General features: G+C 38.8%; 5 protein-coding genes, 1 long non-coding RNA gene and 1 other non-coding gene across 9 annotated transcripts; 3 read left to right on the top strand and 4 right to left on the bottom strand.

Annotated features, from left to right (window-relative positions):
• Window positions 1-116: 116 nt before the first annotated feature.
• On the top strand, window positions 117-3,891 carry LOC132789087 (ubiquitin carboxyl-terminal hydrolase nonstop). Its single transcript, XM_060796857.1, has 5 exons — window positions 117-1,137; window positions 1,218-1,619; window positions 2,117-2,227; window positions 2,287-3,137; window positions 3,301-3,891. The coding sequence occupies exons 1-5, from the start codon at window positions 199-201 to the stop codon at window positions 3,341-3,343; spliced, it is 2,346 nt and encodes a 781-aa protein (XP_060652840.1). The 5' UTR covers window positions 117-198; the 3' UTR covers window positions 3,344-3,891.
• A 141-nt stretch (window positions 3,892-4,032) lies between these two features.
• Window positions 4,033-4,104, bottom strand: Trnap-cgg (transfer RNA proline (anticodon CGG)). The gene has a single exon. It is a non-coding gene; the product is annotated as a tRNA-Pro (tRNA).
• A 325-nt stretch (window positions 4,105-4,429) lies between these two features.
• LOC132789091 (uncharacterized) lies at window positions 4,430-5,213 on the top strand. The gene is made up of 2 exons (XR_009632677.1): window positions 4,430-4,889; window positions 4,952-5,213. It is a non-coding gene; the product is annotated as an uncharacterized LOC132789091 (long non-coding RNA).
• A 114-nt stretch (window positions 5,214-5,327) lies between these two features.
• Window positions 5,328-7,023, top strand: LOC132789089 (uncharacterized protein CG13380). Of its 3 annotated transcripts, none has more exons than XM_060796861.1 (3): window positions 5,328-5,609; window positions 6,347-6,561; window positions 6,741-7,023. In XM_060796861.1, the coding sequence occupies exons 2-3, from the start codon at window positions 6,370-6,372 to the stop codon at window positions 6,876-6,878; spliced, it is 330 nt and encodes a 109-aa protein (XP_060652844.1). In that variant the 5' UTR covers window positions 5,328-5,609; window positions 6,347-6,369; the 3' UTR covers window positions 6,879-7,023. The 3 variants fall into 3 exon arrangements, with proteins under 3 accessions (XP_060652844.1, XP_060652842.1, XP_060652843.1); XM_060796859.1 differs by lacking the exon at window positions 5,328-5,609 and adding an exon at window positions 6,161-6,297; XM_060796860.1 differs by lacking the exon at window positions 5,328-5,609 and adding an exon at window positions 6,163-6,273.
• Window positions 7,024-9,110: 2,087 nt separating this feature from the next.
• On the bottom strand, window positions 9,111-11,886 carry LOC132789088 (prolyl 4-hydroxylase subunit alpha-1-like). Its single transcript, XM_060796858.1, has 6 exons — window positions 11,640-11,886; window positions 11,289-11,582; window positions 11,035-11,231; window positions 10,300-10,982; window positions 9,301-9,466; window positions 9,111-9,236 (listed from the first exon to the last, which is right to left on the bottom strand). The coding sequence occupies exons 1-6, from the start codon at window positions 11,849-11,851 to the stop codon at window positions 9,178-9,180; spliced, it is 1,611 nt and encodes a 536-aa protein (XP_060652841.1). The 5' UTR covers window positions 11,852-11,886; the 3' UTR covers window positions 9,111-9,177.
• A 292-nt stretch (window positions 11,887-12,178) lies between these two features.
• On the bottom strand, window positions 12,179-14,496 carry LOC132788180 (prolyl 4-hydroxylase subunit alpha-2-like). Its single transcript, XM_060795512.1, has 7 exons — window positions 14,273-14,496; window positions 13,875-14,026; window positions 13,655-13,805; window positions 13,408-13,604; window positions 12,690-13,348; window positions 12,461-12,626; window positions 12,179-12,403 (listed from the first exon to the last, which is right to left on the bottom strand). Exons 1-7 carry the CDS (start codon window positions 14,467-14,469, stop codon window positions 12,333-12,335), a joined length of 1,593 nt encoding a protein of 530 aa, XP_060651495.1. The 5' UTR covers window positions 14,470-14,496; the 3' UTR covers window positions 12,179-12,332.
• Window positions 14,497-20,272: 5,776 nt separating this feature from the next.
• Window positions 20,273-21,595, bottom strand: LOC132788179 (protein terminus-like). Its single transcript, XM_060795511.1, has one exon. It carries the CDS (start codon window positions 21,593-21,595, stop codon window positions 20,273-20,275), a length of 1,323 nt encoding a protein of 440 aa, XP_060651494.1.
• Between the last annotated feature and the right edge of the window lie 4,406 nt (window positions 21,596-26,001).

Here is a 26,001-nt window from a genome sequence, read left to right as displayed (position 1 = left end):
ATGAAAATGTTTCGTTTATTTGAAATGCACATATCGGTTATGTTGATGGTTAACGCATATCGATAGCGAGCAAAGCATTCATGCATATCGATATAATATCAACAATCCCGGGAGTTGATTTCAGCTGTGTGTGCACGGCTGCTCTTCTGCTCTCGCTCGCTCTGCTCACACAATTCGTATGTTTGTGTCTCCGCTTGCATGCGAATGTGTGCGTGTGTGTGCGCTGCCTATAACTGTGTGTGTGTGTGTGCGTGTGCGTGTGCAAAATCAGAGTCTTTGAAGAAAAAAAAACAGAAACAGAAAACTCATCAAACGGCCCGCAAACAAACAACAACAAAAGTTCCTATTTTTTTTACACAATACGTGCTCGTGTTCATTAGAAAAGTGGCCAAAATTCGGCGAAAACAGCGCAAGTGTGATAAAACCAACGTGCCACAGCCGTCTGCAAAACGAACGAAAACAAAAGAGAACAGTGTTGATAGTACAACAAGCATTTTAAGCAGTGGCAGTGCAGCCAGCAGCACCAGCAGCGGCGCCGGCAGCAGCAGCAACACTAACATCAACCACAACAACAACAGGGGCGGCGGCGTCGACGTCGGCTTCGGTAGCGGTGGTAACAACAACAACAAGCGTGCATACACGTCGTTGGGCCGGGGAGCGGCCGACGTTGTACCCCGCGTACCAGCAGCGGCAGCGACCACCACAACAACAACACGAAGAGCAGCAGCAGCGGCGGCAGCAGCAGCAGCAAAAGAAGAAGAAGCGACAGCTGCCGGCCGGTGTGCGGTCGACGTCGACGTCAACGAAACTGTTGCTAGTAGTGGTGGGAGGGGCGGTGGGGCTAACGAAAACAGCAGCACACAGGTAACAAAGGGCTCGCTGCTGAATGCAACAACGCATTTATCGCTCGCCGTTTGTTTGCGCACTGTGCAAAAGCTTGCGCTTAAGCTTGACGCTGACGCCAACGGCGAAGTCGACGCGAGCAGCGCTGCTGGCTGCGCTGTGAAGGTGAACGTGATGTCGGAAACAGGGTGCCGGCATTATCAGAGCTACGTCAAAGAGCACAGCTACGACACATTTCGCGTCATCGATGCCTACTTCGCTGCCTGCGTCAACAAGGATGCGCGTGAGAAAAAGGTACTAACCCTCTCTCCGTCTCACACACACATACACACATAGTTTTTATTTAACCCGCTTTTGCTCACCACCTTTCATAGGCCATTCACTGCAACTGCTTCGAATGCGGCAGCTATGGCATACAAATGTACGCCTGCCTGCAGTGCATCTACTTTGGCTGCCGCGGCGCACACATCACCAGCCATCTGCGCGCCAAGAAACACAATGTAGCGCTGGAGCTGTCCCATGGCACCCTGTATTGTTATGCCTGTCGCGATTACATTTACGATGCGCGCAGTCGCGATTATGCGCTGATTAATCGCAAACTGGAGGCCAAGGATCTGCAGAAGAGTTTGGGGTGGCAACCCTGGATTCCGACTGCCAAGGAGACAAATCTGTTGCTAGCGAATGCGCGACGTCGTCTCGTGCGACCGAATCAAACGATCGGGTTGCGTGGTCTGCTCAATTTGGGCTCCACTTGCTTCATGAACTGCATAGTGCAGGTAAGAGTGAGACAGCGAGAGTGCAAGAGAACTTTTGAGCGCAGTGTTTAGTGTTATTGTATGTTAATCGATGATCGCTTAACTAACAAAACGATTAGCACAGCGATTATCATATCGAAGCATTTGCGATTACGGTTTTTTGTTCTAAGCAAGTTTATTGTTCTAAAGATTATATCAGCCCCATTTTCGAAAAAATTTAAAGCCAAATATGCAAAAAAAAAAGAAGAAAAAACTTTCTCGGAAATTTGTGATTTATAAAAAATAAAATATTATTTTTTAGATAGTGGAAAAAAAAGAGATTTCATATAAATTAATTAAAATTTAATTTAACTTTCTTATTGACTGCATCCATATCAAAAACGCAAATTTAAAAACACTAATGAAATTCAATAACTCAAAATTCGACGGTAGACTTTATATTTTTGTAGCTCATTTCAAAGACTAATTTATTATTAAAAATAAATGATAATAAATGATAATAATTTAATCTTTGACAGGCACTCGTGCATACGCCACTGCTAAGCGATTATTTTATGTCGGATCGCCATGACTGCGGCAGCAAATCCTCACACAAGTGTCTGGTGTGTGAAGTGTCGCGTCTCTTCCAGGTAAACCTCATTCTGAATACACATTTAGAATATGATCACTATATTATTGCTGTAAACAGGAGTTCTATGCTGGCTCACGTTCACCGCTGTCGCTGCACCGATTGTTGCATTTAATATGGAATCATGCCAAACATTTGGCTGGCTACGAGCAGCAAGATGCCCATGAGTTCTTCATTGCCACACTGGATCTGCTTCATCGACATTGTGTCAAGGCCAAGTCGGAGCACGAGAGCAAATGCAACAGTGGCTCAAGTGCATCGGCAACTGGTGGCGGTGGCAACTCGACGAGTTCGGGTTCCGGAAGCAATGCGAATGCAACGGCAACGCATTGTTACGGCCAATGCAATTGCATTATCGATCAAATCTTTACGGGCATGCTGCAGAGCGATGTGGTGTGTCAGGCCTGCAATGGCGTTTCAACGACATTCGATCCCTTCTGGGACATTTCACTGGATCTCGGCGAGACAACATCGCATGGCGGTGTGACACCGAAAACCCTCATTGATTGCCTCGAACGTTATACGCGTGCCGAGCATTTGGGTTCGGCGGAGAAAATCAAATGCTCCACCTGCAAATCGTATCAGGAGTCCACCAAACAGTTCAGTCTTCGCACCCTGCCCAGCGTTGTCTCCTTCCATCTGAAGCGTTTCGAGCATTCGGCACTGATTGATCGCAAGATCTCGTCGTTCATTCAATTCCCCGTCGAACTGGATATGACGCCATTCATGTCCGAGAAGAAGAATGCCTACGGCGATTTTCGTTTCTCGCTGTATGCGGTGGTCAATCACTTGGGCACCATCGATACGGGACACTATACGGCGTATGTGCGACATCAGAAGGATACGTGGGTGAAGTGTGATGATCATATTATCACAATGGCATCGCTCAAACAGGTGCTCGACAGCGAGGGGTGAGTTTGTTGTTGGCTGGCGCCGGCAAGAGAGCGCCAAAGTGCGAGAGAGAGTTTGGAAAAGAGAGTGCACGCAACGCACGCTCTCTTTTATTGCGCATACACATGACCTGTATGTATGTATGTGTTTGTAATGTTCGTGTTTTGTCTGTTCTCATTGCAGTTATTTATTATTCTATCATAAGAACGTGCTGGAATATGAGTGAATTGGGCAGCTAAGACGCAAGCGGAGACGAAATGGCATTCACAGAGACTGTAATTCCCCCACTCTCTCTCTCACACACACAAACACATACACTCGCGCATGTAGCATACACACACACGCATAGAAACATAGAAATACAATTACAAATACAAATATGATTACAATTACAATTACAAATACATTTACAAATACAAAATACAAATACAAAAGCAGACGAGAACGCGGCAGCGCTTACAAGAGAAATCTTTAAACTTAATTTATGAAATGCAACCACTCTACATACATAAATATAATGTTCTTAAGTAATTTCCAGCACATACTGCTACAAACTAAATGAATACTAAACTACAACAAATCCCAAATTTGCTTATGTATGTAAAACAAAAACGTAAACTCAGAACTCACACAAAAAAATCAACACAAAATTATGCATAGCAACCAAAATGCGAAGCAACGACAAAAAAAACTAAAACAATTTTTGCTCTTTTCTCGCATACAAAAAAAAACAAACATAATCCAAATGGAAAACTTACTGATAAAAAGCCGTCGCCGACGTCAAGAGCAACAATTTGTTTTTGGTTTTTTTAATATGGTGGCAATTAATTCTTTCCACAACTTGCACTAAATTAATATGATTCAGCAATTAACGAAAGGTCAAAAGAAAAATAAAAAATTTGGTTAGAACAACTTGGGCTCGTCCGGGAATTGAACCCGGGACCTCTCGCACCCGAAGCGAGAATCATACCCCTAGACCAACGAGCCGGTTGAAGGTGGTTCGCCCTATTGTGTATTTCACTTTGCTGTGCCGGCATTCTTTGAAATGATTTGGGCTTGTGTGAGTCAAGCGCACGCAACACGTGTTAGAAAGAGATGGCAATAGTACATTTCACAACATTATTGTCTCTGCTAAATTGGTATGGTGTAATAAAGCAAGGACACGAACCGCATTGCGAAAATGGTGCAAATTTAAAATCTGTAAATATGCGAAGGTGAGTTTTGATAGTGCTTGTGGATCTTGCGCTTAGCTGCTTATAAAAAATATTTTTTGTTGTATATTGAATACTACATTTATCTTAAGTGATTTTTATTCAACAAACTAAGGTGTTGATGGTTTGAATTAAAACTTTTTATTTCAATGATCTACTGCATTGTAAAACAATGTGCTGCTGCTTTTTGGTATTAAAATACTAAAAAAAGCCATATTTTTATAAAAATCATCGGAAATATCTTTGCCGCAAGTAACTGTAACATCGATATGTCGATCAATCGATAAAATTAGAAAGATATCTGATAGTCACTTCAAAAGAAGCTTCAAATTGTTCGTCGTTAATAAAAATAAAATGGAAATTCAACAGGAAAAGTTGAAATCTAAGTACTGCTGGGCAGGAAAAACTGCAACAGCAATTAGGCCTATTAAAAGTGCTCAAGAAAATTCTGCTACTGGCGGCAATTGCATCTGCGCCCGCAAACGGGGATTGATAAGCTGCGTTTGTTGCCAGAAGTCTTTTATGGGTCGTATCGCAAGTCGCTGTCCACAACATCCTGAAGTAAGTATTATAATCTTAGATATTTGCCCATTTAACTAATAATTCCTATTGGATGGCATAAGGTTGCATATCTAATGGACTCCCGTAATTGCGCTTTCTGTGGAGCAGCCGCAAAATATCTGCAAATTGATGAAGTATAGTAAAATTTCTTCCGTTGCAATGTTGTTGACGACAAATTTGAGACTCTTGCAGCTAATATACTAATTACTTATGATGCATAAACAAAAAAATGCAGAAATAAATAAATACAATATGTGTTTTTGTTATACACGTACACAAATAAATACATGTATACAAATATCGAAATTTGTATAATCGAAATTAGTTGTTCTTTTTGTTTGTATATGTGTGCGTGTTTGGTGTTTGCTTTGCTTTACTCTTTCGGCCATCTCTAGGAGAACACCGTTACTTGAAGAATTTGGGTTATTTGTTTCAATCAGTGTGACAAGGGAAGAAGAGAAAATATACATTTTTAGCATACTCGCAAATAACTTAACCGCTTTATTGTCAAAACAATATCTGCAGATAATAATTTGTTTTTGTGTAACTGCTACGTTCATATTTAATTTTCTTAGTTTATTTATGTGCTTATTCTTATTGCTTCAATAAGGTTGGCAACAGTAGCAGATCATCTGATTTGATTGGCAATGTTTTTGCTGCAAATGTTTGGAGTTCTTGCAATTCGTCACTTGATGCGTAAATAAGCATTTTCAATACAAGGTAAGCGATATTTATTATTATTATTGTAGCTGTGTGGAACTTTATTTATTTACGTATTGAGTGTGTGTATCCAGGAACAATCATATCAAATTGCGAATAATTCTATAAATTTACATGTGTACATACATACATACATATGTACATGTGTACGTTCATGGATGTTTGCAAAAATGTATGTACATGCATACAATACATTCATACGTATGTATGTACATGTATGTATATACGTGAACATACAAATGGGCATATACGACTAACGAATTTGCTAACATTCGATATAATAATTTCGGGGCACCAGTTTTAAATTTCTAGATATGATATGAACTGTACTACACATTATACTGAAAATTACAAATAATTATGTTACATTTTTTTTAATTTAAAAATAGTTTAATAAATTTTGAACCTATGTATTAAATTAATTAAACTTTTCTGAAATCGTCCGTTTTTCTCATATACGATTTGAGAAATTTCTTAAGATCAAACACAGCAACACGTTCATAATCAAGTAATCTCCTTATGTTACTCACTTGGCTACGATTAACCTGTAAACAGAAAATCAACAGAAAAGTATTTTCGAGTTAACATTCTAATCTGTCAGTTCAAGTAAAAACAATTTTTTTTTGTTAAAAAAAAGCAAAAAGTTTCAAGTTTTAAGAAATGGGTAATTATGAGTTATATATTGAAGGTATTCCAACAAAATTGTGGCTTTTACCTGTGTATTTATGTATTTCCAGCATCATCAAATCTTCCCCTTAAAATGGAGGTCGATGAGAATAACAACGACGAGAATGTTGTAAATTATAATAAACTTATATACATTCTGCCTTTGGACTACAAATACGATGTGCAGAAATGCATCTGTGAGCGACCCCAAAAGGTCTTCGAATGTGGAAATTGTCACCATTATTTTCGTGGCAGGATTCGATTGCAATGCAAAGTGCATCCTCAGGTATGAAATTTAAAAACTTACATTTCTTTTCAATGGAAAAGGATTAATAAGATATTTGATGAGCATTTCATCTACATTTTGCGCTTTAGTATAATATTGCCATTATCATTTATTTAAATTTTCAATTCTTTGTTAAAAGCAAATGTGAAATATACTAAACTTATATTTTTCATTTACAGGATGTATTCCTAATGGATTTTCAGACGTGTCCTTACTGCTTTGCACCCGCTGTGAATGCAAAGGAATCTGAGTTGACTTGGTCCCAAATCCGTAAAATGGAAGAAGCCAAGTTGCCGAATGACAGCGACGATTTCTAACCCGAATTCGAGTTTAATTAGTTTTTTATGTGGTACATTTTGCAAATGTATATTCGTTCTTATAAATGTTAAACTAATAATAGTTGTACCTTAAACACCATGATAGTAAAGACTTAAGCTTCGGCTTTAATTGTGGCTGCCTTAAGTGATGTATACTGCTAGTTGGGGCTTAAGGCATTTATATAGTACATATATAGCATAACAAGCTGTCAGTCAGTCTCCGGAATCTGTGCACCGTTCAAACGTGACATTTATGAAGTGCTCAATGTCGTCGCCAGCTTGCAAAGAAGTTCCACATAAGCAGCAGCAGCAGCCGCTTGCCATATGCCCCATATGTGGCAGCAAAAGCAGCTCAAGCTGCCTGCTTGCAACAGACAGCGGCAGCCATGACTCGTTGCTAAGTAAGTGAAGTGAAGTGTTGTTGTTGCAGAATCCATTTAACTATCTTTCGCCTCGGTTTCTCCTTGCAGTGTGTAAACCGAAAAGGTGCAGCATCAACTTGTGGCACTCAGCTGGCATTCAATCATGGGCACTGCGAATATTGCGGGAATGTTCTTGAAGATGAGTTAAGCGAACGAACGCAAAGTGTGTTGTGCTATTTCTAACGCCATCACCATCATCATCACCAACATCATCATCAACAGCGTGATGCAAATTGTCGAACAAATGTCCATGTCGCTGATAACAATTCAATCACTTAAAAGTTCAAATCGCCTTACAAATTCCTCCCACGAGTCCGAGTCTTGAGTCTCTTCAGTTCGAGTGCGAGTCCAGCTGGTTATCCGCAACTCCTTTGCTCTCTTTAGATGCCATCTGCTTGGATTTATTTCCTGGTTTTCCTTTTTGTGCCGAAGTTTTCACTTGACTCAACAGCTTGCATTCAATCGATTTGCTCTGCGGCTGAGAAGAGTCTTCGTTTTTTTTATATTTTGCTGCAGCTGCTTTAACAACGATTTGTTCAACGACCTGGCTATTGACATTATGGCATGTACTTACACCTACAATAATATAAGTATAACGACATGTATTTTGTCCATCATTATTCATTTGATTTTATTATGCAGGATAACACGCATCGATTGTGCTCGGACTCGGAAAGTTCTACACACTACTCCATCAATGTAGGAAGGACAACTAAATGCTGCCACAGATAACTGGCAACAACTTCCCAACAGCTGCAACTCTACGCTGGATATTTTGCTGAGCTTTTGTTGTTTCACTTGGCCGCCTGCTTAAATCCACCAGGAGTTGACAGCACCGTTCCCCTTCCTCCATGTTGCCGCTCTCATTGTGAACCCACTTCAAACGCAGTTGGCCCTACGTTTGTTACCCTTGACAGCGACAACTGCAACCAACAACTCCATCTCCATCTCCACTTCCAACTGCGACTCCCAACTATTTTCTATGGTATCTGCGTAGTTGCTGCCTCGGGGAGACTGCTGAGTGAATTGCACAATTGCTTTCATGCTGATTTCATTTCCCGCAACACTCTCACAACTTAGTTTCCTCGGCTTTTCTCTGCTCTTTCCTGCCAGCCTTTTTCAAGTTTTACTGTCGTCGGCGGCCCAAAACAACTTAACCAAAGTATTAACACTATTTAAGGGGCAAAATGCAGTTGGAAATTTTCCAATTAGTGTTGCTATTTGGCCAAAATGCCCACCCACAAAAGCAATTGGCGCACTCCCATTGCATTTAGCTTGGCGTAATCTTGGCAATTATTTTGCGACCAGTTCGCTGTTTGTCTAAATTATGCAGTTGCTTAAAATATTCATAGAAAAGTTGCTGCTTGCTGCCTGCTGCTCTGACTAAGCAGCAACCAACGGCTGGCAACAGCACAACACAGTTGCTATCAACTCATCTAACATCCTTCGCGCTGAAAAATGAACGTTGTTTCATGTCCTTTAAACGAGCGCCATTGTCAATGCGCCTTTCCCATTGTCCTGACTGTCTGTGTACGTATGCGTATGCGTATGTGTGTGTGTGTGTGTGTGTGTTTGTGTCTGGGCATGTCCTAGTGTCCCTCCGCACTTTGGTGCCACTTGGCGTCACCCGGTTCCATTATTGAAGTGTGCACTTCCGCTAAATGGTATTTGGGGCAAGCACATAAGCTTACGATATGGACCAGATAGCATCACCCACTACTACTGTTCTATCCTATCTCTCTCTAAATTTAGTGATGCTTGCAATTTTTATGGCAAACAATAAGAGTGAATGGGGGAACATTGTGCCACATTTTGTAGGCGCTTCTGCGCTTGCTGTTTTATTAGCTTTGCTCTTACATATTCTAATGGCGAGACTTTCAGGCCAGACACGGCTGCTTTAGCATCTCCAGTCCGGCAGCTATGCAATTTGACATGACTGCAAGAGACAAGTTAATTAATTTCAATTATTTTAATCAAATACACAAACACTAGATACTCACCCCATCGGGAACCCATGACAACCGGACAGACTGCATGTTCGGCTAGTTTCTCTGGTCTCTTCTCGTTGTCGCGATTTATCCAGACTAAGACGTTGCCTTTCTTCGGTTGCACGAGCAGCTGCAGCTTGGGAAATATTGTGGCGCCACCTAGCGGTACATCGCTGGCCTAAGAAATATAAGTGGAGTTGAGTCTGCTAGAATATGACATACTTCATGGAACATGATATTGGAAGAGCTGACTCCTAACAATTGTTGCGACAATTTCTCTAACTATATAAATAGGAAATGTAATATATCTCTAGTTATGCCTTTAACTAAATTTGAAACCATTTTTTGAGGAAAAAATAATGTATGATTAAATTGCACAAAAATAATTGTTACAGTTGTGACTAGCTATATTGAATATCAAAATTTGTACTTGGTGTACCTTTTAAAACACGAAAAACTCTTTAAACGAGTTAAAATCAAGAAGCAAAGTTCGTTTCAACTACAGCTGTGTTCTTTGAAATATCCGTGGCTACGACCTTCACTTTTAAAATTAAAAAATACTATTATAAACATAATTTCAAGATAAAATTTTGTTATGACAGCTTACTACATTTATTCTAAAATAATTCAACAACTTTTTTTTTATTTTAGGAAGTTCAATTTTATAGCAAAGGATAGGGTGCCGTATGAGGTTCAATGAAATAATTTTAAAATAACTCTTTTAAGTTTACTATTTAAATTCTTCTATGTCGCTTTTTTTGGGCTTCAATTTAAATTTATAACATAACGTTTTGATAATCTCTTTTTTATGTTTTTTTTTAAGTAAATAAGAAGCTTAGACTTGTATGTTGGTAAAAAGAGCATGTCTTGCACTAATGAGTTAACTATTTCCAAACACTACCGTATACAAACACTAAGAGTATTCTCATGAAATTCAAACTGATGTTATATAGCTGAGCAATACGGCAGACAGACCGACATACAGTTGATTATTACTTGGTATTTACTCACATAAATAATCATTGTGGCAATGTGTTTGCTGTGGCAACGTTCTTGAACATTGATTTGTGCTGCGCTGGCTGATTTCTTAAGCTTTGTTTTTTTTGGGGGTCCACGACAAGTCGATTTGGAATTTCTCTGCAAGTAGCCGCCGAGTCCATAGTTGTAAACATGCACACTGTGATCCGTTGGACCAACGCCCAATATGTGCATTATTCGCCGATTCAGTTGACGTTGCAACGTCGCTTGAGTCTCCTCCAAGGGGAATAGTTTCACACTCTGCTTGGCAAAATCTCTGGATGTGCGATATAGCGACAAGTTTTTCAGGGAGCTCACTTCGCTGTCGGACAGCACTTGATGAAGGAGAATGATGAGTGGCTGAGTGCTCAGGGTTTCCTCTTTAAGCGGAGCTAAGCGCAGAAATGCGCTGTCTGCCTGCGAGTATCTGCAAGTCAATCGATGCGGCTTTGGCTTCTCCCAGAGTCCACGACATCCAAGTTGCATGGCAGTGGGCTTCGGTTTATGCTTAGCACGTGCGTTGATGAAAATCTGCTCGTCGGCGTCAAGATACTCCTTCGTTAGTTTCTTGATTTTCTCATTGCTTGCCTTGAACACCAAATCGTCGAGCATTTTGTCTGCCATTTTCTGCCATTCCTTCATTGTTGTATCCTGAGGCTTCTTCTCGATGCCGTCAGCTGTGTAATAGACAATTCAAATAGTGTATTTTAACATCGGCCAATTGCTTACTATCTCTGGCAATAGCCAGTGCATATGCTCGGGTCAATTTAATGCGTTTTAATCCCAACACTTGGTTATATAATTTCCCATATGGCTGTTTGTAGTTGCGCAATGCAGTGCGGAACCAATGTGTGGACTTGGAGTACTCTGTGAGACTCAACAGATGATTGCCCAGAGCCATGCAATCAGCTGGATTCAAATGAGAGCTGCACAGAAAGTGAGAGAGATGGATTAGTGTATTTTATTGAAGTCGCTTCACTCACTTATATTGCTTATCCAGAATTAATCCCTTGGCCATGTGCGATGCCTCTAGATCGTAAAAGCTCTCAATGCGCAACAATCCTTCAGTTGCCAAGTGCAGATCCTTTTCACTCGGCGCCTTCTTCAGCTCCTGCTGCATTTTCTCGATCAGCTCTCGAGTGTCTAAATAGGATAACCACTTCGGCCAATCTTGATGCAGTCTTCGCAGCAATCCATATGCATTTAGTGGATTTGAAACATATTGTTCTTGACTCTCGGCATCGATCATTACAGGACGATGAAGCATTTCCTGATAACTATAATATATATATTTAGAGCATTGATATATGTCATTTATTATTGCAAAGTCTTACAGGTTGATCATATCCAACTTCTGTTGCATAAGCTTCGCGAAGCTTTTAAGCTGAGTCAACAGCTTATTTTCCATTTGCAATAACTTTGCCATACTGGCAACTGATGTGCTGTAGAGATAATTTGGGTCTTCTCTTTCCTCATTAATCTCTATGCCGATGGCTGAGTGAGAGATGAAGACGAAAATGCTGAGTCGAAATAAAAAACACGTCATTCTTTGTGGCAAGCTCTAAAATCACTGGACTCTTAATAGAGAGTAGTTAAAAGATTTCAACTTAATTTTTTTTAAATTTCACAGTATCGATTTTCATGGTTTATACCCTGTTAAAATTAAATTAAAATTAACAATGGGTATATGCAACAGACAGCTAAAAATATACCCTATATATAAAAGAGAATTATATATATCAATACATATGTATGTATTATTCAAATTTATTTTAAAGTTTTGTAATTGGTGAATTTTATTTATTGAACTAATATTATTTTAAAAAATATAAGTATAGCATATGTGCTAGTCTAGCAATCTTTTTATTTATTTCTTGTGTGCATTTAGTTTTGACGATAAGAGTTAGCGTGACTTTTTAATATACGTTTTATATACGCTCTAAAAATGTCTTACGAAAAACGTTTCAAGGCTGAATTTATTAAGTAAAGGTATGAGACATTAACTTGAAAACGTAAAAATTCATCTTTTAAATCATTTTCCTGGGACTACACGGCTTGATAAACATTTGAGGATCACTGTGGAACCATTTGGTGAGAGCTGAAAAAAAATTAGTTGTTATATATGCATATATAAACCCTTGCTATGCAGACTTACTCCATCTGGAACCCACAATGACAGGACACACTGAATGCAGAGTACGTTTAATCGGTGTTCCATCATCGTATATATTATACCAGAATAAACTGCTGCCCTTTTGTGGTTGGACTGAAATCTGAATTTCGGGAAACGTTGTCTGTCCTCCTTGTGGTACATCGCTAGCCTGATTGATAGATATGAATATATTTAGAGATAATTCTCAATTTCAATCCAATCCTAAACTTACATAGAAGATAACGCTACCGATCCGATCGCCTAGTCCATCCAAAGTATCCTTTGTCACCCGAGTTCCATACATAAAGTCATAATGTGGCTTGAAATAACCTCCTAGTCCAAAATTGCCGACTTGAAGAGCCGGAAACTCTCTCACATCCAGTCCAGTCATGTCTGAGATGCGTTGATTAAGTCGCAAAAGGAAGGGCGTGTTATCCCTCAACCAGTGTATATGTGCCACAATTTCGATTTTTTCGGTTTGATTCGGTGTGAAACTTCCCGAGTACCCATTATACATCTCCACTGCCAGACTTTTCATTTCCTCTATTTCATTATCGGAGATCATGTTGTGGAACATGACGATGTAAGGATCGTGATTGATTTCTTCCATTCGAAAGGGAGCCAAACGCAAGAAAGGATGTGTTGTGAAATTGTACCGACACTTGAGATTGGTTTTCTTGATAAACTGTCCTCGACATCCGCGTTCATGGTTTGAAGTTGGCTGTTTGATCTGGTTCGCTTCCTCTACGAATTGGTCTACACTCTGAGCTAGTCGCTTTCTTATGTAGTTCTCCAACTCAATGGAACTCGTTTTGGCTAAGAAAGCTTCGACTTCTGCCAGTAGTTTTTTTATGTGTGTAAGTGGGATAACGTATTTTGTTAGCTGGCAGAGAAGTGAAAATATAGCAAATGTTTTGATAAAAATGGTCATTTCTTTGTTTTGGACTTACCATGCATTAGACATGACATGGCAAACTTTCGTCTCAATCCTGAAGCTGGTTTTCCAATTACTTCATCGTATACATTAGAATTGGGTTCATCTTCAATGTTCATCGCCAGTCGATACCAGATTGCCGATCTGGTGTAGTCGCCCTCCTCGTATTTATGAGTAGCAATGGCCAAACTGTCCCGCAAGGAAAGCTTCTTACTAAAAAGAAGAATTAGATTCAAAATATACTACATTGATAAGTTATTTACTTGAATTGCTTGTCCTGCAGTCGTCCTTCAGCTATGTCTTCGGGTTTCAAGTCATATGTCTGTTCAATGCGACTGATTCCCCTCAGAGTCTCCCGCATATCCAGCCATGTTGGCTTATCCTCGAGCAGTTGTTTCATTGCCTCCAAAGTTGCTAAAAAAGCGGAACGAAATACTAATATTGTATAGAGAAAATTAGAATATTCATATGTTATATCATTACCTTTGCCCGATTTAAGCTTTGTGTACTTCTGCAAATGAATCCAGTCTTCGTAGATACGTCGCAGCAATTTGAAAGCCTTCAGAGGATTCCCAACATACTTTTCCCTTGCAGCTACAGTTGGATATGAAGTGTGATAAAGTGTTTTCAAGTGCCTGAAGTTATGAAAAAAATAATTGATGAAAATATATTTACAATTCTGTGTACTTTTTTATCTTATTTAAGAAAACCAGCCACAATATTTAAAGAAAACCCAGTCTATTGCTTTAAGAAATTTCTGTAGTCGTAGAAATTTCATTGTGAGTCAAATTGCCATTTTTTCTTCTTCTTCTTTTTTTTGACGATTTAAAAAAAAAATGATAATATAAAAATATATTTTATTAACTCTGATTGAAACTTACAGCTTAAGTGTTTCCAATTTGTCCTCCAGTGCGTCTGCATAACCTCTAACTTCAAACATTAATTGCTTTTCGATATTCCATAGTTTCAGCAGTCCGGAAGTGGAACTGACATACAAAAAGTCCTCAAATTTATTTTTATTGCAATTGCAGCCAATTGCAAAAACTGAGAAAATTGCAAGTAATAAAAACAACTTCATTGAAAAGACTTTTGCTTGGATGTGATCGCAGCCACAAAATATTTATTTGAAAGAGGCAAGTAAAAGATTGTATTTAAATTAAATTAGACACAGCACATTGGATCTGCTTCACAGATTAATGAAGTAGAATTGACCATGCAATTTCTTTTTAGAAAATTAAAAATAATTTTGCGATCCCTCGTGTATTCACTTTAATAGGGCTGAATGTATAATAAGTTGTGGTTGTAAAGAGTATTTAAAGTTTGTAGAAAGAAATACAGAAATATATAAATTGTTTTGTTTTGTCACAGTTTGAACCATTTCAGTATATGCAAATCAAATTTAACCGTATTATAATAAATTAGGAGGCATTAGTGGTAGTAAATAAAATAGAATAAGGAAGTATTTCTTTACGTACTTTGCATATTTGATATCACCAGTTCTGTTAGTTTTTTATATATACTTAAATCTTCTTTAGTCTTTACTGCAGATCAATAGAAGCTCGACAGAGTTGCTTGCAAATAGTCTAACAACCATTTCGGTGGCATTTAATCGAAGCCCCTCTTAAATCTCCATTGAGCTACCTAGAACAGTGTCGCCTATGCATTGATTTGGTAATCAGGCTGTTATTCAGTCAGTCATTCAGTTAGCCAGTCTGTCAGTCAGTTAGTCAGTCTGGAGTCTGATTTATAATGGCGAGACATTTAAACCTATTCGAATTGCAAATTTACAGCTTCGGGGCTGTGTCTCTCTATGTGCAATGGATATTTATGCGCCCGGGGTCTGTGTCACAGCTGTTGGTCCTGTTGGTTGGTGGCCATCGTCATCATCATCATGACCCCCCTCTTCCCTTCGGCAATCTCTCAATTTCATTCGAATCAATTCCTCTTCAATAAACAAATAACATGACGTAGGTGTTTGGCCTGGTGTGGTCTGCTCTCGTCTGGTTTGCTCTCGTCTGGTCTAGTAGATAATCGCATGTGATATGAAAGTACAATGTCCTTTGTCTGCCGTCACCAAGCCCGTTGATTAGTCGAACATAAATTGAAGATTATTCCCAACCTCGAGATTATTAATTTAGCTTTCTTCTTACTTTCTTTTTTTGTTGCTTGACAGATGCCCAAAATTCATCAGCTACGAGACAGATACGAGATGAATGCCGGTTGCGAGCACATTCTTTGAGCTATTTTTGTATGAGTGTAATTTTGCTTTCAAATACCGCGCAGCTTTTTATTTCGCTGACTGGCATTCCTTGTTTTTCATTGCAGAATATTGAGATTTATGTTTTGATGCAAAACAAAGGCTTTAGATAAAGTTAATGTACGCGTTTAGTCTGCTGACTAAATTGAAATTGAAATTGGTATTAAATTTTATTTAACTATATATGTTACATATTCAAAATTTGAAAAGACTTCAAAGAAAATGATATTCAGTTTTGTTTTGTTTTGTTTATTACCCAGCGTATAATAAATATGAAGTTTAAAAGGTCTAGAGCTCATCATTTCATAGATTTGCCCATTTAAAACGACAGACAAAAAGACATTCTAGATATGCTTTATATAAATTTTCCCAAGTTTGATATTTCGATTTATAACATTTATTAACAAACTTAAAATACAATATATTATTATTGTATATTTATATTTGATTTAATTTTTTATTATCCTCTTTATTGAACTCTATTTACAGAGTATCTCCCCGTCGATCAGCTGCAATGCTTGCGCCTTTTACTTGTTTTTTATGGTGCGCGTATTTTGCTTTTATTATTTCTTTGTCATATGCCAATTAAATTTTGTTTATCATTGCTTTTCTTTCTCGGATTCTCTCTCTCTGCCGCTGACGCAATTTGTTGTCGTGGCAATAAGTTAACACAGAGAGCTGCTGAATGGGAAAGCGAGCGAGGAAAGAAAAGAAAAAGCGAAGTAAGTGCAGCCATTTGAGTGAATGAGTTTATTATTTTGCAGATTTGCATCGAGCAGCAACAGCAGCAGGTGAAGTTGATTTCCAGCTAGCTGCAATTGCATGTATGTATGGATGTGGCAAGTGTGGCTGCCACATGTGGCAGGTCTGGTTAGCTCATACGTTTGGCCATCGTTGAAAGTAATTTCATTGCTGTCTGAGCTGAGCTCCAACGCTGCTTACTTAAATGATTATCTTTCTATTAAAGCAGCAACAGTATTGAAGTATTGTATGATTCCTCGCATGTTGAGCAGTCTTTATCATTGAAGGAAAAACTGTTTTTCCTTCTTCTCTCACCGAATGAGTGTGATTGTGTGTGTGTGTCTGTGTGTGAGAATGTAACAATTGATTTTGATTTCGACTTGGCTTGTCTTGGCTTTAAATAGCATTGAGTTACGACAATAGAAAATGGCAAATGAAAATGGAAATGGAATAGAAATGGAAATACTCCCAACTTTCCCTCTACTACTCTCGATCTATCCTTCTCTATGTTTGTCTCTCCATCTATGTGTGGCTGTGTGTGTGTTTTTTTTTTTGGGCATTATGTGCGGCGCTTCATTTACTTTATGTCTTTTGTCTGCTCTTTATGTGTACATGGCTACAATTTGAATGAGCTTCGGTATTTGACTGGGCGTTGCATTTTTATGGCTCCCCATACTGTCCCTCAATTTTTCCCCATTTACTTCCACTTCCACTTCCCCTCTGGCTTGGCATCGACTGTTCTTTTATTTATTGTATGGCTACTTGATGAGCATTTGCTGAAAACGTTTTATGGCCCATGTGCCAAGTTCCACTCTTGTCATTCTACTCGCAAGACTATCAATCATCGATGGCAGTCGCAGCATTTCAAGTGAAATGCGCCTTTAATACATCTCTTGTTTTCTCAACTCGCATGGCAAGCGGAAAATTCTACGAAAAATGGGTGGTCTGAATTTCTGATCAAATGGAAGCGATGAAAGATGAAGACAACTTTATTTTATTTATAGTAAATACGCTTTAAAGTGAGTTTATTTCACTTTACTTTATTTTCTTTGTTATGTAAAAGGAGGGAACGAAGTATATTTTTGATTTAAGACTTTAGTTTGCTTATTTTACAGGGTGTCTGATCATTAAGTATCCTCCATCGTTTGTCATTATGTTGTTTTTGGCTCACGCATTTATGAACTGCTTACAAATTGTTGGCGCGTCCAAAGCACGAAATCTACTTAAACTGTTGGTCGGTTGGCTGCCCCTTCGGGGACTCGGTCAACCTGTTGGACCTCCATTTATCACAGATGCCGGCGAGTGCTCAAAACGGCGGAACTAATGTGTCCAGCGTCACATTTGAATTATGTATTATAACGCTGAATTATGTGGCGAACAGCGAAGGAGACGAATGTGTGAAAAAGGAAGAGGTTTGGTGGAGCGGGCGGGTAGAATTTGTACAATGTACATATACATATGGTTGTCAGTGTAAAAGTGACGGCGCGTAAATTCCGCACGATTTACTGGAACAGTTTCCAGTACGTCGAGTTTGACGTGGAACGACATGTGATGCTGTTTTGCAATTTATAATCTGCAAATTGCCAAAAAAGAAGAGAAAAAAGTTTATGGAATATACTCCTTCTTACGTATACGTAATACGTATTTAGCTAGACGTAATAGGTGCATTTTTTTTAGGTTTACCAAACTTAATATTTCCTTAAAGTTGATAATGACATTTTCAAAAGACTGTCATTAAATTATAAATTTCATAATTATAAAACGAGTTCTATTAAAAATGTTTACATTGCGTATACGTAATGACCTTGCCAATCATAGAGGAATTACTGTTTTTAAGTAATTTCAATTTATTATTTGTATTCTTTATTTATTATAATTTATTATAATTGTAATCGACGAATACCAATAAAATGAAAAATCCATAATCCAATTCACAAAGAGACAACATGACGTATACGTAATCTTTGTTGAATTAACTGCATTACTTTTTATTTCGAAATTTGAGTTTAACAATAACTGACAGTTGTTTTCGCTTTTGTTCGAAAGTATCGAAAGCAAATAAAAATCGATTAACTTTGTATTTTTCTTGTTTTTCGTTTTAAGCCTGAATTGATGGGCTCTCATATTTAGCACTTGTTGTCCTTGTCGTTCTTGTCGCATTGGCTATTAAAACAATGGCCAGAGACTGCTGGTTATTCGCCTAGGTTATCGTCGAGCCATCGTTATCGGCTCGCATTACGCTTAATGCCTTTTGAGGCTCGATACCCTGTAGCCTTGTGAGTCATAAAATCGAGTGTTTAAGTTATTTGCTGAATGTGCCATAGAACAACTCAATTCCAACTCGGCTCGGTCATTTTTCTTGGACATTTTGTGGAGTGGGCTACTCGTGTGATTGCGCACTTGATTGCATCGATTTAATCATTCGAATTTTTTCGCTTTGATTGACACTTGGCCTAAGAGTTCTCGTCGCACGTTGCACGATTCATTGCTTTCAATTCGCCTTGAAATTTATGACCTTTAACTTAACGCTTCAGTAAAATGACGAAAAAAACGATCTTTTGCAAACATAAAAGACATTTTACAATTAGTCGCTGTCCGTTTAATACATTTCAATCGAATGGAATTCGCTTGTTTTTCGCAATTTTCTCAATTTTCAATAACATATTTCCCATTTAACCAACATGTAATTAGCAGCTGGTCGCAAAATACAAATAAAAATGGAAACAAACCAACACAAAAATGAAAGCGAAAAATTGGAAAATGTTCGCGTTGACATTTTGCGACTTTCGTTTGTGGCCAGACAGAAAGCGAAAGCGCAATTAAGAGCCAACACCAAGCAATGGATGTGAGTGTCGTATTCTTGTTGCTACGGTGCCAAATCCAGCAAAACGTGACAGTTGTCGTAAGCACCATACCCTGTGAAGTCAATAATAGAATTCAGGTCATCTAAATAGATCTATTGACTTTATAAATCTTTTTAACTTCCATTATCATTTCAGCAAGACTGTCTATGTTAAATACATAATTTTAGATCAAATTAAAGAGTTAATATTTTTAATCACTGATTTCTATTATATCTATTTATCTTTTTAAACTTCTAGTTGTTAATTGCTAACATGTTATAGTAATTTCCAAATTTTTATTTGTAACTCTAATATTAATACTTCATAATATAATTCTATAAATATAATGTTTTTGTATTTAACAATTTTATATTTGTAATTCTAAAATTTTTAATAGCTTCTAGTTAAATTCTTTATATTTTATTCACACAATATTTTCAAAATTACATATTTTGTGTATTGCATTCACAAAATTTATTCATTTAAAGCATATCTACCAGCTGTGGAATACTTTTCTCCGGTTTGTTTATCTTTCTTTGTGGCGTTTGCTCATTTCCTATGATTTTAATTTTTCGCAGTTTGTTGCACAGCATTTTTCTCTCAAAAAAAAGCAGCAAAGAAGCGCAAACGAAAATCAAGAATACAAATTATATCGTTTAAAATTCCGACTGCTGCCAAAGTGAGAAATAATTGAATATTCAAATAATAATTAATGTTATGCGAACAGAGATTAAAGCTGATTTTTGCTGTTGAACGAGTTCTGAAAGTATAATGTTTTTCCAATCCTTGACGGCACGTGTTTTATATTATAATTTAAAGTAGCAACAATGCTTTTATGGTTATTTTTTAAAGAAAAATATTGATTTTGTTCAAATGCTTCGCTGCTTAACGATGCTTCGAGAAAAAGGAGCTGAAATAGTTTTCTTTCCAACTTTCTGAAATATAAAATAAACATTTGTTTTTGCTTAGTTTTGAATGTTTTATTTGATGAAAATTTACAAGTTTTTAAGTCAAAATCTTAATCTAATGAAATGAAATAATTAACTTAATTTACAAGGACTGCCCATCTCAGAGTTGCTGATGATCACGCAAGGACCTTGCTGCACCTGAACTGAACTCTTTTTGCGCCAATCACACTCGATGGGCACAAACTGACCTTTTCGCATCACAGTCTTGGGTTTCGTGATGCCATAGCAATTGAACTGAAAGTGGCTGCGTGAAATGGGCAGACACTGCTCATAGATCTCCACAATATCGGGATGCATGCTGTCCACACTAAAGTCCTGTCCGCAACGCAATTGCTGATGAATATGCAACCGACTGCGGCACTTGAACTGCGCACGACAGCGACGACATTGCAATGGACGTGAGCGGGAGTTGTTGTTGTGCTTCGGGTTTTTCTGGCTCTTGCCGCTGTTGCTGACTTGCTCGATGGGTGTCTGCAGCTCATGGAGTCGCTGGAACTGTCCCATGCTATTGTTGAGGATGAGAAAGTTCTTGTTGGGCTGCTGCTGCAACGTTTCACTAATGTGATATGGCACCACATATAGCTCCTTGGTGGTCTGACACTGTTGCAGCCCGTAGAGATTCACACGCATGTTGGAGGGGAAATATCCATTGCACTCCCGGTGATGCTTCACATATGCCGCATGTAGACTGGCCAATTCCGCTTCACTTGTCTTGCTGTTGTGGTTGACAGTGGCTGACTCGTGGCGCAGTTGAAGTGGCAAAGGCAACTCCAAGTCGCAAGCACTTTCGTTGTCATTACGCATACGCTTGACTTGTACACGCATTCGGGTGATGCTGCACTCCTCGAGGCCGACATCATGACTGCTGGCCAGATAGTTCTCGATGCGTTGAGTGATCATCTCGTAGATGACGCTCACACACTCCTCGATGTCGTAGTGATGTTCCACACAGAGCGAGCCGCTTTGGAAGATGTGCACCTGACTCAACACATTCACATAGCAAGCTAAATTGAATTCCACACGTTGTGACCCATTGTGGAACATCCATCGCAGCAATTCGGGGATTGCACGTGAGCAAGTGTCACTCATGAAGCTGTCCAGATCATCCTTGGCACTCTCGTCGCAAATGAAGAACGTTTCAATTCGGCGTGCCTCGATAATGTCGAGCACAGCCTGTTGTTGTTTGCTCAACTGTGGTTGCTGCTGCCGGCCATGTTGCAGCCAATGTTGGCTGGGCGGCTCATCGGCATCGATGCTGCTGAAACAGGTGTCGCACTCCTGCAGCTCGCCATCCACTTGCCACTGATGGCGAAATGTTTGCTGGTTGCCACGGCTACCGAACACAAAGCTTGAAATTGGCTCTTCGTCATATACTGAGTTAAGCTGCGATGCCATGTTGCGAATGAGATTTTAGTATGCTGTGATGTGATGTGCAGAGATGTGTCTAGTACAAGATTGCCTTGTTGACTGATGTGTTGTGACCCCGGGACACGAGATTATATACACATTTGGTCCACTGCAGCACTGCAGCTTACAGGTAGGCTATCACCCAACAGGTAGACTTCCTGCGCAGCTGCTGAACTTTTCACCAGGCGCAACAGCTGCCGCTGGCTGGCAGGTCATAAAACCGAGCAGCAGGCGACTCAAATAAAAAGGGTTCAAGCTGCATTTGTGAGCCAGCTTTAAATACACTCCGCTAAGCCTTTTTATTTGGCACCCTCATTTGTTGTGCCAGGCAAACAGAGTGGACAATGGCCAAATGATGGTGACAATGGCCAAGCCAGGACATTTTTTGCTTTTGCCAAATGCAGAAAGCAGTAGAGAAGTGGAGAACATAGTGCAGCCACTTAATTTCCTTTTCCGCTTTTTACGCTCCATTGTCTGCCTGTGGCTTTGGCGGCTATCTTTCTTCTGCTTTCTGTTGCCTTTCTCTCACTCTCTTCTTTGAAAGGCTGCTCTCAGCTAGTGAAATATGCTTGAAAATTAACAAAGGCAATTAGAGAGCACTTAAAGCTGCAACTGCAATGATTATTTGTGCTTGTTAGCTTCCCACTTTTCATTGCTGATTATTTTGCATTGTCTGTCATTTGATCGTATACCCTGCCAAAAGGTTACATTGATTTTGTTATCTGCTTACCCGATACTCTTTAATTTTCATTAATTATATTCCCATTTTATTACATTCTTTTAAAGTGTATTCAAATTTCGTTGTGTTTCAGCTATTAGCTGCTCTTGCACTTTTATTTATACAAGCATTTTTGGCATCTGACTGCTCGAGTAAACAATGACATTGAGTGGGTGGAGGAGAAGAGCAGAAGAGAGGAGACACAAAGAGAGATAGAACGTTGGGCACCAAGTTAATTAAGGTTTTGTTGTGGGCCAGGGGATTTGTGGAGGTGGCGGTGCAGAGGGGAATGGGGCGTGACCCTTAGGTGCCAGCTGCCAAATGCAGCGAGGCGAAAAGCAGCCGCCAACTGACTATTCTAACAGTTGACTAACTGACCAAAAGAACTGACTGCATCCAAAAGAAATCTTTTAAATAAATATAAAAAAGATGCAAGCTGTTGTTCTAAGCAAACCGAAGAAACTATACACTAAATATGAGAACAAACTAAATAAAATAGTATCCTTTTTTTTTTAGCAAGTCAAACAAGTTTCGTATACAAACGAACTCTCTTTTAATATTTATTATATATTATATATAATGTAATGTAAGATGTGTTAAGCAAATAATTTAATTTAAAATGTTTTTAAAAACTAAGTATATCTACAATTAAATAACAATTAAAATAAATAAAACAAGCCTTGTGGTCAAGAAGTAATCATAAACTGTGAAATTAACTTTGTCTACTATTTGAATTAAAGTTATACTATTATTATTAAAGAGATTTTTAATTTTAAAAGTAAAGTTTAACATTTGAAGTTACTATCTACATTTTAATCGATGTTACAAATTGTTTTCAATAATTGCAATACCCTTTCTGGAACCAACAAAGATAGTCAACTTTCAAAGGACCTGCAGCCTTTTGGCTGCCACAAAAGTGCCAGCAATTGTTTGTCTCTCGACTGTGCAACTGTTGTGCTGCCAGTTTTTGTTGTTGCTGCCGTTGCTGGTTCTGCTTGGTGGTCGTGCAACTCAATCGTGCTGCCCTGTGGCAAGCAACTCGCTCAAAATCAAATCAGAGCTAAGTGTGAAAACGTTATTTGCTATTTACCAGCACTCTCTCTTTCACGCTGTGCAATCGAATGCCAACTGCCAGCAGTTGAGCTTTTGAAATGGAATATGAATCACAGCAGCATAAACAAGAACGAGAACTAAAGAAACTCAGACCACATCCTCGAACGGTGCTCCATCATAAAATGTTTAATCCAGCTTGACTCATCTCTCACTCGCACCTTTCAATATTTTAGTTTTTCCAGTTGACATTGGAGCGTAGTGTGTACTCGTATTTACCAAGCTGCTTAGTTGAGGGAGTTCGGTTCTGGGTCACAGCATCGACACCGAGAGGAAGTTGCCACCAGGTGGTAGGGAACTGCAGTTGAAAGACATCAAATGCTTCTTTACATAGGTTTTTTTCTCAGTATTTTTTTATACCCGCTACCCATGGGGTAGAAGGGTAGGCAAAAGGAGGCATCAAGTTATATGTTTTTGCTGATAAGCCGAGACAGCCGATATAGACAGACAACAAAACTTATAGTTTTTAAGATTCTTGGTTGCGATGGGATAAAAATTGTAAAAGTTACATAAGGAATAATTTTGTATGGAGAAAACGCCTATTGGATATGCTTTGACTGACATTCTGGTATATTTATACGTACCATGGTATATTTTGAACATACTACTCTATCAATATACCAAATATAGCCATTAGTATATTTCAGTATTTTAAGAATAATACCGCAGTGTTTTGCTTTTATTCATAGTCGGTAGCGGGTATCTCAAAGTTGAGCACATTCGACTGAAGTTTTCTCACTTGTGTTTTTTTTAGCTTTTATCGCTGCCTGAATGTGTTGACACTTTGTGCTTTTACTGGGGAATTCTTTCTCTTCTTTTCTTGGTATCCATTTCAGTTGGAAAAGCGTGTTGACTTCTGGTCAGTTGCGGTTTGTCAACTGAGACATATTGTTCAAATCGTAACTGAGGAAAACAACTGCAAATTCCATTTAACTTCAACTCAATTAATAGATTTGCAAATGCATTTAGCATAGTTTTCCCTACAAGTTGAACTTAATGCGGCAGAAAGTTTTTCACTTTGCACACAGCCTACGTGGAAAATGAAAGGAAAACTTATTACTGACTTGCTGCAGTTTTAGTTAAATTTGATATTCAGGGAACAGCAACAACAGCAAGAACAACTCAAACTACAACTACACTTTAAATTAAAGTTAACAAGATGAGGAAAAGTGGCAACTCAGAGAGAGAGAGACAGAGAGAGGGAGGCAAACTACTCCCGAGGCGTCTGGCTGAGAAATTGCCATAAAAAGAAAACTTTGGCTGTCTCAATGGCAAAAGTCGTCAACGGCATCGTCGTCGTCATCGTTGTCCTGGTCGTTGTTGCTTTTGCTGTTGTTGTTGTTGTCGTCGTCGTCCTGGTCGTTTGCATGCGTAATTCAAGCAATCTTTAGACGTGCCACAGACGGAGGTAAGTGCTGTGAATCGCATGCAACGCAGATGGCGGAGGGAGGAGGAGGGGAGGTAGGTGTTGACATTCGCCAGGGCCGCAATTTGTCAGCAAGCTTTTGGCCCAAGCTAACAACTAAATTCTATACTTTTATCCGTCTCGCTCTCTCACTCTCTTTCTCTCTCTCTCTCTTCTCTTGCTCGCTTTGTGTTGCATGCAAATTATGCAAATTTGGCTTTCACTTTCTAGCTGAATAACTGCAAGGTCAACACATATTTGCGCCCTTTTCCTCCATGCAACTGCATCAAAGGATGCCAGCAACTCAGGCAAATTGAGCGTATACAACTTGTCAAATACCCTACACACACATCTTAAACGTTGCTTATGCTGAAAGTGTAGAGTATTCGCAAGTCTAAGTTAACTCTGAACTACAATTAGAAACTGATGTCGCAGTCAAAGATTGACTCAGTCCATCTCAGCTCGTTTGACAGCTGCTGCGATGATATCATTAGGTTGACAGAGCTCGTAAATATTCGCAGAGAAAGAGAGAGGAAGAGAGCAGAGAAAGAGAGACTGCGATGATAACTGTATTCATGAAATGTGCTCAGTCTGTTAAATGCAATTTCAAAGAGTTTTTTTGTGCTGTTGAAAAGCGCAAAAAACCTGCAAAATAGATGTGATTATGCCGCATTAAGTCGCCTCTTTTTAACAGCACAAGAAAAAAATGGAAAACACAATTTTATGCATATTTTTGCAAAATACAAGTTTTGTGTATCAAGTTTGCTACAGCCTCATGAATTTTCTTTGCCACTTTGTTGCCGCTGCTTGCTAATTTTCAGCATAATTTGCCAGTCGAATAGAATGAGTGCAAGTGTGTGTGTTTTGTGTGAGTTTGAGTGTCTGTCGTTAACCTTCCCTCATTTATCATGCAACAGATGGAGGTCAGCGGTGAGTGTGTTGAGCATTTAATTCATTGCTCATTTAATTGAAACGCATTTCATTCAGGTTCGATTGGCAGATCTGCAGCCTGTTTCCTATTGACCATATTAAGTTTTCCGCACCTTTGTCTAAAACATAAATATGCCAACTCCAAGTCGATTTAATTGATGTTCATACCACGAACTCATAAAGAAAATGCAGTCTGGTGATAAAAGTGTAATCCATAGAAACATTGTTAAG

This window comes from Drosophila nasuta, chromosome 3 (genome assembly GCF_023558535.2).
Source record: "Drosophila nasuta strain 15112-1781.00 chromosome 3, ASM2355853v1, whole genome shotgun sequence".
In the NCBI taxonomy this organism is placed as follows: Eukaryota; Metazoa; Arthropoda; class Insecta; order Diptera; family Drosophilidae; genus Drosophila; species Drosophila nasuta.
Note: the sequence above shows the minus strand (reverse complement) of the source record. Positions and strands in the feature narration are given on the sequence as shown.

What these genes read in the sequence shown, in the direction of transcription:
- LOC132788180 (XM_060795512.1), bottom strand. Translation starts at nt 14,469, where the DNA reads ATGAAGTTGTTTTTATTACTTGCAATTTTCTCAGTTTTTGCAATTGGC. An exon ending in AAAGCTTAAATCGGGCAAAG is followed by an intron (nt 13,806 to 13,874) that starts GTAATGATATAA and finishes CCGCTTTTTTAG; the next exon opens with CAACTTTGGAGGCAATGAAA. An exon ending in CATTGTGGGTTCCAGATGGA is followed by an intron (nt 12,404 to 12,460) that starts GTAAGTCTGCAT and finishes ATTTTTTTTCAG; the next exon opens with CTCTCACCAAATGGTTCCAC.
- LOC132789088 (XM_060796858.1), bottom strand. Translation starts at nt 11,851, where the DNA reads ATGACGTGTTTTTTATTTCGACTCAGCATTTTCGTCTTCATCTCTCAC. An exon ending in AAGTTGGATATGATCAACCT is followed by an intron (nt 11,583 to 11,639) that starts GTAAGACTTTGC and finishes TATATATTATAG; the next exon opens with TTATCAGGAAATGCTTCATC. An exon ending in TGTCATGGGTTCCCGATGGG is followed by an intron (nt 9,237 to 9,300) that starts GTGAGTATCTAG and finishes TGTCTCTTGCAG; the next exon opens with TCATGTCAAATTGCATAGCT.
- LOC132789087 (XM_060796857.1), top strand. Translation starts at nt 199, where the DNA reads ATGCGAATGTGTGCGTGTGTGTGCGCTGCCTATAACTGTGTGTGTGTG. An exon ending in AGGATGCGCGTGAGAAAAAG is followed by an intron (nt 1,138 to 1,217) that starts GTACTAACCCTC and finishes CACCTTTCATAG; the next exon opens with GCCATTCACTGCAACTGCTT. An exon ending in CAGGTGCTCGACAGCGAGGG is followed by an intron (nt 3,138 to 3,300) that starts GTGAGTTTGTTG and finishes TTCTCATTGCAG; the next exon opens with TTATTTATTATTCTATCATA.
- LOC132788179 (XM_060795511.1), bottom strand. Translation starts at nt 21,595, where the DNA reads ATGGCATCGCAGCTTAACTCAGTATATGACGAAGAGCCAATTTCAAGC.
- LOC132789089 (XM_060796859.1), top strand. Translation starts at nt 6,270, where the DNA reads ATGGGTAATTATGAGTTATATATTGAAG. An exon ending in TTATGAGTTATATATTGAAG is followed by an intron (nt 6,298 to 6,346) that starts GTATTCCAACAA and finishes ATGTATTTCCAG; the next exon opens with CATCATCAAATCTTCCCCTT. An exon ending in AATGCAAAGTGCATCCTCAG is followed by an intron (nt 6,562 to 6,740) that starts GTATGAAATTTA and finishes TTTCATTTACAG; the next exon opens with GATGTATTCCTAATGGATTT.